Raw genomic sequence first — 15,593 nt, forward strand, 5'->3', positions numbered from 1 at the left:
TGGTGTTGATTTACAAAACATTAAGAACACCTTTTTAATATTGAGTTGCATCCTCTTGACACAAACCAGTGCACCTGGCCTGGCACCTACTGCCACACCCCGTTCAAACGCATTTAAATCTTTTGTCTTGCCCATTCACCTTCTGAATGGCACACATACACAATCCATGTCGGTATTGTCTCAAGGCTTAAAAATCATTCTTTAACCTGTCTCCTCCCCTTCATCTACACTGGTTGAAGTGGATTTAACAGGTGACATCAATAAGGGATCATAGCTTTCACCTGGATTCACCTGGTCAGTCTGTCATGGAAAGAACAGTTCTTAATGTTTTGTACACTCAGTGTATTTCTGCTCAGGATGTCTGCATTATGGTATGGTTTGTAGTGACAGTGTTATTTCCGTTCAGCTTATAGAATTCATGTGAACATGAGCACTGTGAAGATCCTGCGCTCCCTCAACGAGGGCTACAAGATAGACGTCAGGGGCATGACAGAGCTGAAGGTATAAACACCTCACAATACATTATCCTCTGTGTTCACCTGTAGGATTTCTTTCAGCTGTTTATAAATAAATCATGAATAATGATGTGTTCTTACAGGGTAAAGGCATTGAAGAGACATACTGGCTGGTTGGGAAAGAAAACTTCACAAAGCCTTTACCGAACCCTCCAGAGATTAAACCAGGGTAAGAACTCACAATACAGTACCTTATGTTGACACCCTGGCGAGAACCACCCTAAGTGAATCTTAACATGTCAACATTTCATTTGGTGAATATTTGTGCATTGATTATACAGCAGTTCTATGTGTTTATGTGTAGTCATTTCACACATTTCTCATCATTTACTACATGAGCAAAATGGAGCCCCAATGAATACTAGGATGTGATTGAGGCTGTTATGGTGGCATTACATGTTTTGCCTACTTTAGGGATGACAATCATGGACTGAACCCAGAGGATATAGCTGCGTACAAGGGGAAAAAAGCAGAGAAAAAAGCTTGATTCTCTGAGTCAAAATCGAGGAGGTAGCTAGCAACTTGCATGCCGTGCTCTGTTGTGTCATGGTGGAAAGCTAGTTGTTGTGTGGGTTCTTCTGTTGCATGTAGTTTGTGGATTTCACAATCTGTGGGATTTTGTTGAGCCCCCTCTACTACCACCCCCGCCCCCTATACTGTCTATCCATAGACTCTTGATCTGATCTCTTCCAGTCTTGATCTGATCTCTTCTCTAATATTCTGATCTTATCACCTTCAATACCGTTAAAGCAGAGCTTGACCATCCCAGAAAAGCTCTATTCATTTTGGATAATCTCTTTCCATTGTGAGTGGTTCACCCTCATTTTCGTCCTTCCTTTCTTCTCACCCTCTCATTTGAGGCAGCACCTCTGAGACAGGTGGCTGGTGACACCTTAATTGGGGAGTACGGGCTCATAGAAATGGCTGGAACGGAATGAATGGAATTCACTCTATTCACTCCATTCCAGACATTATTATGAGCCGTCCTTCCCTCTCCAGCCTCCTGTTCTCTAAGACAATTAACATTCTTAGTCATGCTTCTTCTGCCATGTCCTCTCGTCTCATCTTGTCTCACCAGCTGTCTTGTTTGCTATAATCTGATAGGCCTACTAGACTACTGTTTTAAGTGAAGTATGTTTAAATGTTATTTGATCTTCCATTCTCAGGGACAACTGGCAAGAGATGGTGACAGATGAGATCAAGACGATATTTCGCAAGGCCAACCGGGAGGTGGACAAGCCTAAAATCTGAGCAGACGAGACAGACAGAGGGAAACAAACATGGGGAGAAGAGGACACATCCAAAGAGAGAGGAAGAGAAAGGGATGATGAAGGACTGGAGGACAGAGGACATGGACCGGCCTGCTCACTGCAGCTTACGTGGCCTCCTTTAATAGGATTTCCTGGCTTCTGTCTGTGTGATCTGCTTGTGGCCAGCACAGCAGAAAGAGAGAGCACTAATGAAATGAAGGTTGTTGTATTACTGTCCTGCGACAGGGATAGTGCGTGTCTTCTTAATGAACCATACACTTATGTCTCTGGTCTCCCATTGGCCACTAAGTGGCTTCGTGTCAGTGGAGTGGTTTTGTCTATATGGGATACAGTTTATGTCAAAATTGATTTTTCGTAGCAGGTTAGGAGAATTTACGCAGCAGGTTAGGATAATTAATGTAGCAGCTAAGGAAAATTAAGTTAAGGTTAGGAAAAGGGTTAGGTTTAGGGTTAGCTAAAATCCAAAACATATCAACTTTTGACGTCAATTTGACATAAATTGTATATCCCATGGCCAGTGGAGTTGAGGCCCCAGTGCTCAACAGGATGTACTACTGTATCACTCCACTCCCGTACTGTACTGTAGCTTCTAATCACATGCATAATAGGAGTTATGTTACTTTTTTAATGTTTCATCACTCTTCGAAACATTTTGAAAGGAGCACTTCTCTCCACCTGATGAGAGTTTTGGGGTGAAATAAGACATTTTGTTAGTTATGGCAAAATATGATATTCCATTTTTAAGTTATGGCCGAAAAGCTTTGTAAGGATGTAAGGTTAGCGTTCCAAAGTTGTGAGAGGAAATCGGATATATATCTACTGTATTGTTAATGGACCACAAGTTTGTTGGCATCTAGGTAAATAATTCCCTTTTTTTGTATGAGAAAAAAGAGTGCTATTTGAGGACAATGATACAATGCAAAAACTAAGGACAGACACTGTGGATTTCTATGTTTTACATTGACCTCTAGAAATTCAAAACCTAATTAGTATATGCATGCTGTGTCCCGTTGTTATAGATTGTCTATGTAATGTTTCTGTAAAACGTCTTTCCTTTAAGCAGGACGTTTGGAGCCACGGAGTATACTGATTCTCCATAGACAAGACAAGTAAAGAATTGTCATGTCTGATGTCTATGCCTTCATGGACAAGAGTACCATCTCTTGTTTGGTTGAAGGTATGACTTGTATAAATGAAAATGAATGAGCGTCCATTACAGGCGCTATGAGCTCATACTTTAGGGTTACCTATGCAGCGCAAAACATGAATAGATCATTACCAAATAACATGAGCAATGATATATGCAGATGGATGTTTGATGATACATATTGGTGAGCTTTTATTGTCTTCTATTATTTCATCTATTTCATAGACTATGAGAACAATGAATTAAAATAATATACAGTATGCAACTTTAATTTTCAAGATGCACAGTGTTGAAAAATGTCATTTGTTACTGATTACAGTTACATGACTAAAGTAATCAATAATGCAATCCGTAATCAGTAACGTAAAGATGCATTCATTATGTTATAAGTCTTGGATATTTATGAGACACAAAGACTAATGTAAATATGATATATTTAATTAAATAAATCACTGTTTTATTTACATGTATGTGACACTTATTTCAATGGCTCTTCTAGACAAAAAGAAAGGGAAAGTATTCTCCACATGGTTCCTCTATTCACCAGGAGATGGCGCTGAGATCACCTCTTGCTCTTTCTGTCCCCTCCATTCTCTTTGTCCTTTACTCTACATTGTTTACCAGCATGTGATGATGGAATACAACTTTGTTTCTAACACCCCAGATTCTACAAAATGTCTGTTTTTCATAATTATTTATGATGGTTGATTAACAGTTTCTGAATCAGTTTTGTGTCTGAGGTCTGTCAATTGACAGTAGAGATGTGTCATACATTTTACTTCCTTGTTGAGTAGATCTTTCTCCCTGTTTACCATGTTAACCTTGCACTCCAATCTCACCCAGCTAGGTTTATTAGCTCTATAATGAGAATTTCCTAACTTAGTGATATCTATACAAAACATAAACTCTGACAGTACTAACTACTGTGTTAAAAGTGGGTAAGGTCTGTAAGGTTGGGGAATCCTTTGGAATTGTGACTTTCGCAGGTTTGCAACTTAGGGTCTCCGGGGAAAGAATCTCCACATCCATTCTGTAGACAGAGGAATGTTGGCCATCAGGTCGACTGGAACGAGTATCATTCGCCTCACTGAAGCCAGACAGTTAAGACACGTTCTGCAGAATTGCACACTCACTGCAAAATGTAGTTCATTTCAGAGGCTTGCATCCTGATTATGGCCCCTTATGAGCCCTTTACTATGCTACCTCTAACCCTTTCTTGATCATGATGTAGCAGTATGCTTTGAGGAAACTGACCAGATTCTTACTTGGATAAACTCAATGTTAATCAGACACCAAGTTCATTTTAGGTTTCTTTTTATTGAAAAAAAAAAGAGTTAAAAATGACACAACACTGCATTATGGCAACTTTCCAAGGTTTAGTGGTAAATGCCTACAACAAAGTCACACAGTTTGGTTGGCAAATGGCATAGATAACTCAATCAAATCAAAGACTGCAGAGGAACAGTTTCAGAGGAACAGTTTCAGTGCACCTGGGAGGCAAAAACAACTGAAAGCATGAGAAATGTACTTTGCAGGGTGGAAAGTGGAAAACAGTATGACATGAAATTAGCTTGTGCAACAATCTTTTTCTCTTTAAACATTAAAGATAATGCAACTAACTACACATATCACAAACCCAATAAGAGAGAGAAGCCAAACCTATACTGGTGAAAAGAATGGTGGAAAATTTCTGATTTTATGGAAGGCAAAAATCAGAGAGATCATACTTAATATAAGCATGCTGTTGGGTCGTCTGCTATTCAATGTTCAGGTACTCTAAAAAGGCACTTGTGGTGTTTGGCTTTTTCCTGAAATGTATTGAAATGCAGACTTTGACAATGTTATTGATTATGGCGCATTGCAAAGGCCAAACAGCATTTATTTGAATGTTCCTGTTCCCTGGGAGTGCTTAATGTGTCTGTGATACAATAGTAGGTCTAGATATTCAGTCCACAGATGACCTATTGGAATGTGTTCTTTGGGTAACAGTCATACCATAATACACATACTATTTCCTGGCATGATTAAATCAGTAACAGTATCTCTCAAACTGTCCATTAACTATTACAACTCGTCACGCATCTTGTCTCCTTTGGGTCGCACCATTCTGCCGATGAAGAGGATGGAGTTGGTCTTGTTGTCCTTCACCAGGAAGATGAAGGGATGGTCAGCATAGAACAACTTGGGGTTCCTCAGCTTCTCGCTTCCGAAGATGCTTGTGTCGAAGGGGTTCCCCTCGATGTCCCACTCCATTGAAGAGGCGTGGAACACGTTGGAGAGGTACAGGTCCTTCTTGCCGGAGATGTTGGACAGATCGGCCTTGGTTTTGTCCACAGCGTCGGTCAGACCAAGTTCACCAAGAGTTTTCTGGAGAGAAGAGTACAATAGACGGTGAAATATGGAGAAATGTTTCATATGTAAGTCAAATATGTTATTTTATAGTCAAGCTTGCGAGTTGAGTCATAGTTTATGAGATAAGTCTTTAATGACCCTTAAATCTATTGCAAACAATATAATCGCAATGATGTGATTACCTGGAGGTTGTGGCTAACCTCCATGCTGACTTTGGGCAGAGAGATGGCCACGGCCCTCTCCTCCATCTTTCCCATCCAGGTTTCCAGCTGCTTGCGGGTCAGCAGCTTCTCCAGCCTGTCAAGGGGTTCCAGGTGATAGGGCATGATGAACACCAGGCTGGACTGCTTCTGGCCCAGTGGCATGTCCAGCACAAACAACCTGTTCTCTGTGTCATCATGGAACTTATAGAGACCTGTGGAACACAGTCATGGGATGAGAATAGATGAGTCAAGTTCTCTTGATAATGATGTAGATAATGTCTTATATTAAGGCGTATAGTAAGGTATGTCTCTATTCAAAAGGTTAGTGAAACCTACCGGTGCGATGCATCATGGGAACAGAGACTGTGAATGAACGGGTCACCAGGAAGCCACGGTTGTCTACCATCTTCTCATGGAACTTCTCATCCCAGTGAGCTGGAGAAAGAGGATAATGTTTTCTAAAGATATTCACATCTCACAATCTTACTGTTGAATACTCCCCAATATAAACAGTAATAACAGTAGTCAAAGGTACTAACTACTAGGCTACTGTGTGTTTTTGAATAACTCAACTTACGCTTGAAGAACATAGCGTTGGCGATCGTTGCTCCGTCGGCATTCTGCACATCCTTGGTGATCTCAGGCAGCTTGCCGTCTGTCGACTTGGACGCCCATTCGTTGATGGAGTTCACTGCGCTCCTCTTGTCCCTGAGGTTGATCTTCGAGTGGTCATAGTTGTAGTGCTTCTTGCTGCTCTTCACAAAGTTGTCGGCGAAGGTGACCGAGCTGGGGCCGTAGAGGCGGTTACTGATCTTCCATGTGACGTTACGAGTCTTGGGGTCACTAACCTCAGTCAGAAGCTCTGACAGGCCTGTGTGCAGGTGCTCATCCTTCAGGGCGTCAGCACTGAGGACAGACTTGACCTGGGAGGCGGTGGAAGCCTTGCCCCCGAGAGCCACCATGCCAAGGGAGGAGGCCACCACCACAGGGGATATCAGGATGTTTTCAAGGTCCTTCTCCTTGGCCACCGTGTGGTAGAGGCTGAAGGCCAGGTTGGCGCTCTTGTCAGCCATGGTGGTGGCATGGCTGCTCAGCTTCTTCTTGTCTTCTCCGGAGGCCGCAACGGCCAGGAGGCACAGAACTACAACGTTGGTCACCCACATCCTTTCTGTCTTCTGGTTTTTGAGCAGCTATAGAAGCCTGAAAGCAGACAGAAATACAATAATGTTGGAAATCCTGTGTTGGTATTTGAGACCATTGTTTCAAAGGGTCTATTTTTGTATGGCCTGTATACGCTGAGTATATTGAGGTTGAGGTGCACCCCCCCATTTTGCCCTCAGAAAAGACTCAATATATCGGGGCATGGGCTCTATAAGGCATCGAAAGCGTTTCACAGGGATGCTGGCCCATGTTGACCTCAACGCTTCCCACAGTTGTCTCAAGTTGGCTGGATGTCCTGTTGAGTGTGAAAACCCCAGCAGTGTTGCAGTTCTTGACACAAACTGGTGTGCTTGGCACCTACCATACACATTTCAAAGGCACTTAAATCTTGTCTTGCCCATTCACCCTCTGAATGGCACACATACACAATTCATGTCTATATTGTCTAAAGGCTTAAAAATCCTTCTTTAGCCTGTCTCCTCTTCATAAGAAGTGACATCAATAAGGGATCATAGCTTTCACCTGGATTCATCATGGAAAGAGCAAGTGTTTTTAATGTTTTGTTTACTGAGTGTAATGTGTTATTACAGTGTGGTTTTAGAATGAGGTTTCACATATTCAGCAATTGAATGACATTAGCCACCACGTTGGCTACACAAATGAATAGGTCCCAATTTTAGGCAGCCATGTTTCTAGCCACGTCAGCAGCTGTAGAAATCTTGAGCTATAGCAGCAGCCAAGAGTGCTGGGCTCTGACTGAGGGTGTAATTTGATACCTCTCTGTGCTCTTGTTAACTGTAAAACAAAAAAGCATACATTCACAATTTCTAAAATAAAATGTGATATTAAGAATTTCTCAGAGGTATCATTACAGCACAATTGTGTCAATAGATCGTGTCAACATAAAACCTATGGAGGTACTTTTTAGCTGTTACTAACAGGAGCCCTCTTTAATTTGTCTGAGTTGTTCAAACAAAAGGAACAAATATGTAACCTCGGGATACATGTGGAGGAGTGGCTTCTGATCAATTCTTTGATTTTCCACTACTTGTAAATTGCTTTCCTGCCTTCAAAAACATGGCAGTATATAAGGCTGTGTAGCTTTTTTTCACAGATTCTGAATTTTTCACTTTGTATGTCTTTACATCATTCTTTTGGGATACCTTGAAATGTTTTCATACTGATGTCAAGGTTTTCGTTTTTCATTCTGAAAGAAAAGAGGTGCATGTGGTAATCTCCATAGAGCAGGTGATAAAGCATTAGTAAGACCCATATGGAGTTATTTTATTACATCTACATTTTGATATTCTTTCCATCTTCCCTTGATATAGGGTTCATTGTTGAAAACATTTTGTATTTTCTTGAATAATGATCCGTAGCTAGTTATATAATGCATACACACACGTAAAACTTCTCTCATTGGTCAGTGCATGTCCCAGAAAAACATCCATCCAATCAGAAATGCCACAGTGGAACAGCATCAGTTCCACAGAGAACCAAGTCGGATTTTTTTATAACATCCCACCACTCCCAAAATAATCTATGCAATGTTAGCCAGTAGCTGTTCTGCTTGTTTGTGTGTGCAATTACCCTCAAAAAGGCACAGTGATGCCGAAACATTTGTGTTTTACCCAATAAATAACTGGCATATATATATATATATATATATATATATATAGTTAATGCAATGATTTGTAGTTCTCTCTTAATTTATTGAATAATTGTAAACCAAACATCAACATGCATCATCAAGCAACGATATTATCTCAAAGTACAGTTATAACTGCCGTATCTAATACCCTTTACAGATACATTGCATGAAAATCAATGCGGCATCCTATCAGCTACTCCAGTCATCTCACCAAACAGTTGAGATAATAGGAAATATGTCGTTTTACTAAACGTAAAGACTGTGCAAGAGTGCCTGAATCAGAATACATTCCACATTCTACAAAGTTATGTTAAAAGGAGTGCCATTTCAGAACCTAAATGCATGCACTGTACTTTCGATTTAAACCATTAAAACAAAACAACAGCTTTCCCAAAAAAACATGGTCAAAAGAGAGCTTTCTCCCAGTCTCTCCCAATCCTTACCTGACAGAGCTTGGCACGATCTCTCTCAGCCCTCACTCTCTGGGTTCGCTCGTCTGTTGACTGATCCTACAGTTTTTCTCTTGCCTTTATAGACCATGGAAAAGAAACTTCTGGAAGTTGGGAATGGGGTATGCAAATGCAAACCTATGGCTCTCCTCTGGAGCGGAGACTTCAGACCTCCCCTTGGATCCATTTGATGCAGTGCTCTGCATGGTCCTAATGCTGTAGACTGACTCAATCACACACACAGCTTTCATCATATTAACTTTCACACATTTTCTAACTTTCACCAGCACAATAGATATGGGTATGGATGTGGTCATTTTGTTTTTATACAGAAAAGTGCAAGAAAAGTAAAGTACAATAGTGTGGATATGTGCATGTCAGTGATGATATCCCTTTGGCTTCCTCTTGTAGTTGTGAATGGGCACACCGGGCACAATGTTCATATACATGTGTATACCTGTATTGTATTTTCAATAATCCTGTTCAAAATCAATGATTATGGAAGGGAATCCACATGGCATTTATAACAGTAGTTGTAACCGTAGTTACTAGAAGTTTGTAAAAGTAGTTACAGTTTCAGCCTCTCCATCACTCACCCCTCCCCCATACTGCCACGTCTTCCTCAGCTGATTGCAGGCTTGTTTAGGATGGGGGTTGTGGAGCAGGAGCAACAGTGCTGTAAACCAGCTAGAAATCAAGCTCTGTCCTAAACATGTCCTCACCAGTCCGAATACAAGCAACTTAAATCACTTTTTACACCATTTAAACTAAAAGTAAGCTTTAATTGTAATACAATGTGAAATTCTGCCGGTACCATGTAGAACTTCTCTGAAATAGGTATAGTGAAATGTAATTCTGATGCCATCAGTTCAAATCACATCATTTCACTGTGCATGTAGCTAGTTTTTCTCCAGAAACATACATCTGCCAGCTGATGAGAGACTTGCCTTTTGGTGATTGGGGGAGAAGGTTCCCTGAGGCTTCTACAAACTTAACCTCGCTCCCACACCCATGCCGCTGTTCCATGTCCCCACACCTTCCCCCAGGCTCCGATTTTTCATTCTGTAGGAGTCAAATACTCTGAAATTCCTCAGCACCTGCATGAGGCAGGCCAGGCCTAGTTCAAACTAGCCAGGTCCAATCCCCAATGGATCTTATCTAATGCAAAGATGCCCCTATCCTGTTGATTAGCATTACATTTGTTTTTGAGTGAGAACTCTATAAAACTCACTAGGGCCTCATACATGCATATTCCATTTTAATTCAGCAAACCAACATGGACTGAAAGGTGCTCCTGTGAAAGATTTTATTCTACTGAGCCATTTACTCTATATTCATATTCTTATAATTTATTTCTTATTGCTGTTGCATTGTAGAGAAGGAACCTGCGCTAAGCATTTTGTTGGCCAGTGTATACCATGTGTATCCTGTACATACGACTAATACAAATTCAAACTCCTGTGAAAGGGTGGAGGGACTAGTACGCCTGGTGGAGATAGGGACATTTTTTACACATTTATGTCGCTCTTCTGTACACAACACTTATATAGGAAATTAAAAGGCCTTTGGGGTGATACTATTTATTACTAAACCCACAAAGTTAAAAGGTTAAGGACAAGAAACAGAAGTCTGCAGCTGCTACTAAAGAGGTTTCGTAAACATTTAATTTCATTTTTAATCTCAATGTTCTTCAGTGTCATATTTTTTCCCATGCATAACCCAGCTGAACTAATTTTGCTCTCATGCTTGTTTGACGTTAGATACACTAACAGTGTTTTCGGTGCTTGAGTTATGTAAAACAGTATCGCTGTGCAGGATTCTGTACCTTCGTTCAGCTAGATGAGAGACACAAGGGATCTATTCAGTTAAAGGAAGCTTGGGGGGTGCGGCCAAGACTAACGTATGATGTCAGACCTCAGTGATGTTGCCACGGTGCTGAATGATGTACATTTCTGAGGCATTACCTTTAGATCCGCATCTTGTAGATAGGTAGAGAGCAGCATATTTAAAGAATATATCACAATCATGCAATTCACATATCGCGAATAGTCTACCATGAATAACACATCTATGTACTGGTTATCTTTTAGGTGTAACGGCCGTCGTTAAAGGTAGACCAAGGCGCAGCGTGTTGAGTGCTCATATTTGTATTTATTATACTGACACACTATAAACAAAACAAGAAAACGACAGCCAGCAGTTCTGTCAGGTTAACTTGAACTAAACAGAAAATAACCACCCACAAACACAATGAAAAAAAACCCCTACTTAAATATGGTCTCTAATCAGAGGCAATGAGATTCAGCTGTCTCCAATTAGAGACCACCCCCAAACAAATCCAACATAGAAATAGATACCCTAGAATAAACATAGAAATAGAAGAACATAGAACATAACCCCAAAACACACAGAAAAACACCCCCTGCCACGCCCTGACCAAACTACAATAACAAATAACCCCTTTTACTGGTCAGGACGTGACATTAGGAAGCATTTTGATGCCATATCAATAAATGTTGATACTGTGGTTGATAGTATGTGTAATCATTGACCAACAACAATATGTTGGAAAAACAACTATTGCATTTTTCTATCAAGTTTAAGTAACTAAACTTCCATCGCTTAGAATCAATCAAGTTTATTTTTTTCCAACATCCAGCACTTGATCCAAACTCTTGAGCTCAACATATTAAATTTGATTTGTCTTAATTATGATTTGATTAACTTTTGCTCCTCTTCAGGTCTGTGACTGTGCTGAGCTGGCAGAATAGGCCAATAACTGCCTGGGGGTGGGTTCAAAGACTGTATAAAATAGTTCTCTAGGGAAGGGCTCGTAATACTTGTCTATTGGATTAGCATGCCCTCTGGTGGTCTAAAGAGGTTCACATTTTCCATAAACGGCAACAAAGTTTCCTCTTCACAGTGCAAGTGCTAAACTTGAGGGTGACTCAAGTTTTGCTCATTTTTAATTGAGGTCACATTTTAGCAGTTTAAAAGAATTGTAAATATATTGTTGCGGCTTTAATATAACCCCGAGGTTAGCTCTGATTGAACTCCTATTCTCATTATCTGTCTTCTAAATATGGACTTCATATTTGATTAATTATACTCATTAATCTGTTTCTTTTCCCATTTAGATAAGCATTCAAATTAAAGAGGGTGGCAAATTGAACGTGTAAATATTCACAATGGGACTAATCCCATGCAATTCTATACATAGACACTAGATGGCAATCAAAACAAATAAATGCCTTGTCTGATCTGAAGTTTCTTGCACTGAGATTGAGACAACACTTTTGATCCAATTGGAGGAGAAGGTCAGAGTCAAGGAACCTTGGATCTTCTCCTCTAATGCGTTTTGAGAAAGAGGTCAGGAGAGAGTACGCGAGGAATCAAGGAAGTACGATTGAAAAAGAGCCCAGTTCTCCATCACCTGAGCGATCACAAGCCGTTACGTTATAATTTTACCCTCGCTCCACACACCTTCACCTGTACAAAGACCCCAGTCTGTGACCTCCCTCACCCAGCCACCCTCCCTGCTGCTTGGCTTTTTGGAGGAGAGATGTACAGAATCATCAAACCAGCTGGAGTCTCTGACTAATGCCTGCCTAGGGAGAGCAGGGGGTCTGCTACTCTGCTGAAGCTCCCTCACACATCAAATGTCACAGGAAGTAGTCTGAACACCACTCTGCCTCCCGTCCCCTGTGCCGTTGCAAGCTCCCAGCCAGTAAGTGGAGCCCTGTGTGTGTCTGTGTGTGTGTGTATTTGAAATGTAGATGGGGGATCTACTCGCTGTCATGCATCATTTCATGTGAGGAGATTAATTGGATTTAAATTATTTATTTTCCATTACTTCCATCCGAGGGTTGTTCATTCTCTGGCTAATTGAGAATTACAAAGTATAAATGAACCAGATGGATGCATAAAGGATCTACACTACTACAGTACTAACATGATGTTCAATCATTTTGGGCGCCATCCATTAATCACACTTGTAAATGTCTTGACAACAATCACTTTGCAGTTCTCATTTAAGGTTCTCCCTCTGTCAAATTGAATTGATGTCAGAATGATAGCAATGGTAGCATTTTCTGTTTGCTTAGATACATATAAATAGATGTTCCTTTTCTGGCCACAATTCCCCTTCCGCTTGAGATAGGGATGCACTTTAATGCCACAGATTAAACCACAGATTAAACTACTTGATAAACAGAAAGTTATACCAAGTGCCGCAGCGGTCTAAGGCACTGCATCTCAGTGCTAGAGGCGTCACTACAGTCCCTGGTTTGAATCCAGGCTGTATCACATCCGGCCGTGAGTCCCATAGGGCGGCGCACAATTGGCCCAGCGTCGTCTGGGTTTGGCCGGGGTAGGCCGTCATTGTAAATAAGAATTTGTTCTTAACTGACCTGCCAAGTTAAATAAAGGTAAAATAAATAAAATAAAAAAATATATATATAACTAGTTCTTTAGGTTTTTCCTGATCAGGTCACATGGTAAGGAAAAAATATTCAGGCCTTAACTATGATGGAAAATAAAACACTGTGAACATATAGAAAACATATACTATGAAATGTAGAGAGAATTTTATTCTGCACTTTTTAGGGCATTCTAACGTTGCTATTCTTTGTGTGGGAAATCTGGATGTGTGCAATTTCATGAATCAATTTGGACAGACATGGCATGGTTTGAAACGAACAGCTGAGCCCCAACCAGAACAGAAGCTGCTGTTTATCATAGCTCGGTTCTGTTAACGACAATCAGTTCCATTTGGGTGAGTGAGAATCAATGACAAAAGCTTTTATTAACCTCATTATGCAAATAAAACAACATAATATTGTCCTGAGAGTTGCATCATCTATTTTTTTTCTAAAGGCCTACATTAATGTTTTACATAATGAATGAAGAGAGCTGACAGCTTATTAGCACTTCATATTACCACAATATGAAGAAATACTCATGGCTGTAGTGACAGCAGGAGGGTTCCTGTTTCTCTACTGGCTGGTGATGCCTGTCCACCAACAATCTGACACTCAACAACATGGTGTTCTTTTTGCAGGGATTTATGAAGTAAAATGATAAGTCATTATAAGAGTCTTCGTCAGTAGAGTGTTGGCTAAAGATGAAGATAATTTCATTTTATGATCCTATATTAATTTCAACTCTTTGCGAATAATCAAGTATATATGTGGTGGAATTCTGATATTTTGAATGTCAAAATATTGAGATGGGTTTGCAAATTGAAATACGGCCACCCTGAATGACCTCTGAATGAGTGGGCAAGAATGATCCACTACTGCTTCTCTCACCACTGCCAACAGTACATCACCCTTAAGCTGCCATAGTTTACATTTTGAATAAAAAAAGCTTTCAATCACTGCCACCCAATCCTGCATGATGGGCCTTATCCCGACTTAGGAATTTATGCCTTTCCTACATACACCTTTCCTACACACTTCTCAGTATTTGGTATTCAGACTTATGTTTTTTAGCAGTGTAAGGGAGCCCTGCAGCTCTGGCTACCTTGAACATCCTGAATAAATTTCATTCAACCACTGAAAACTCTCCCACTTACTGGCCAACAGATTTTCTCATGGAGTTTTCATTCAATGTGGTTTTCAGTACATTTATCTTAAGCCATCCCTTTGAATACGGTGTTCCATTAATTATAATTTTGTCTACAGACTCAATAGAATACATCGAGAAAACGAGGTCAGAATATAAGGATCAATGAAAGAAAGCCATCTATGCATATTTGTCTGTTTTAGCACCAACTGGTAGATTTAAAAATACTCTTGTAGATTATTTAGGCACATTTTTTGGTTAGGAATAAAAAATAGTGGTTTGATTCACCCTGAAAATTGTTATATTCAAGCTCAATCCATAAAATATTGGAAGGTGGAAAAAAAGTGTACAACAGGGGTTGAACAATAGTCCTACAAATCCACCCTAATTCTCACTAATCATGGAGCTGTATGACAACAGTCCAATCTTCATGAGCTGTGCGCCAGGCTCCAGGTTTAACCTGCGACGTGTGGTTTGAGTTCCATAATGATCCAAAAGGCTACATGTCCCAGATTATTGCACAACGTTAGCCTAATATGATCCACTAATGCTAGCGACCCGCAGGAACAACTACACAGACATGACAGAGGAAAGAAAGATAATACAAGTGTAACAGTACTCTTCTTGCGTTGTGTACAATCAATCATCGACACGAACTCCGACATGTAACACCAGTCGTGGAGCTTTATTCTGATAGGAACAGCACAAAATTGCAAGTCATGCAATGCAAGGCTCACCATCCAACTCTGCACTCACGCACGCTGGTTTGGTGCTTGTTCACTGGGCAATGTAGTTACCAAAATAATACAATTACAATATAATATCTTTAACAATGTACCTGATAGGAACAGCACAAAATTGCACGTCATACAATGCACGACTCACCATCCAACTCTGCACTCACGCACTGTAGAAAATATACAATCCCCCCCACCAGACACAGAAAGTTGCTAACTAGTATTAGCTGGAATTCTCTACAACAAAATGCACAACAAATATTCACCAAAAACCGCTGCATCTTATGTGTGATGTTCGAATAACATTTACAAACAAATTGATATAAATTGTACATTTAAATCATCACTTGGGAGTATAAAAATCACTTTTGACGTACAGTGCTTTGCAACCAACAACTTACCGCTGGTTTGGTGCTTGTTCACTAGGACGATTCTAACTGAAACATCCTCCCTTGTAAGCAAGCTACGCAAACCAGCCAATAAGATGCCATGTTGAGTAGGTGAAGGAAAGACAAAAATAAAACCAAAAACACATTGGCTTA

The 15,593-nt window shown here is 40.4% G+C and overlaps 2 protein-coding genes across 4 annotated transcripts in view; one reads left to right on the forward strand and one right to left on the reverse strand.

The window, feature by feature from the left end:
- Positions 1-3,588, forward strand: part of LOC106581277 (retinal guanylyl cyclase 2) — a 38,091-nt gene extending 34,503 nt beyond the window's left edge. Inside the window, exons 17-19 of the mRNA XM_014163236.2 lie at positions 407-501; positions 599-684; positions 1,682-3,588. Coding sequence (XP_014018711.1) covers positions 407-501; positions 599-684; positions 1,682-1,766 — 266 coding nt within the window. The 3' untranslated portion in view covers positions 1,767-3,588. The remainder of the gene's footprint in view (positions 1-406; positions 502-598; positions 685-1,681) is intronic.
- Positions 3,589-4,230: 642 nt separating this feature from the next.
- LOC106581278 (serpin H1) lies at positions 4,231-8,988 on the reverse strand. Of its 3 annotated transcripts, none has more exons than XM_014163238.2 (6): positions 8,744-8,988; positions 7,813-7,856; positions 6,066-6,688; positions 5,825-5,923; positions 5,468-5,700; positions 4,231-5,300 (listed from the first exon to the last, which is right to left on the reverse strand). In XM_014163238.2, exons 3-6 carry the CDS (start codon positions 6,649-6,651, stop codon positions 4,998-5,000), a joined length of 1,221 nt encoding a protein of 406 aa, XP_014018713.1. In that variant the 5' UTR covers positions 6,652-6,688; positions 7,813-7,856; positions 8,744-8,988; the 3' UTR covers positions 4,231-4,997. The 3 variants fall into 3 exon arrangements, with proteins under 3 accessions (XP_014018713.1, XP_014018715.1, XP_014018714.1); XM_014163240.2 differs by having other exon boundaries at positions 7,795-7,856; positions 8,744-8,803; XM_014163239.2 differs by lacking the exon at positions 7,813-7,856 and having other exon boundaries at positions 8,744-8,904.
- Positions 8,989-15,593: the final 6,605 nt, after the last annotated feature.

Source organism: Salmo salar, chromosome ssa20, assembly GCF_905237065.1.
Source record: "Salmo salar chromosome ssa20, Ssal_v3.1, whole genome shotgun sequence".
Classification (NCBI taxonomy): domain Eukaryota; kingdom Metazoa; phylum Chordata; class Actinopteri; order Salmoniformes; family Salmonidae; genus Salmo; species Salmo salar.

Coding starts and splice junctions, on each gene's coding strand:
- LOC106581278 (XM_014163238.2), bottom strand. CDS start 6,651: ATGTGGGTGACCAACGTTGTAGTTCTGTGCCTCCTGGCCGTTGCGGCC. Junction 5,924..6,065: donor CAACGCTATGTTCTTCAAGC/GTAAGTTGAGTT, acceptor CTCTTTCTCCAG/CTCACTGGGATGAGAAGTTC. Junction 5,301..5,467: donor AGGTTAGCCACAACCTCCAG/GTAATCACATCA, acceptor TCTTCTCTCCAG/AAAACTCTTGGTGAACTTGG.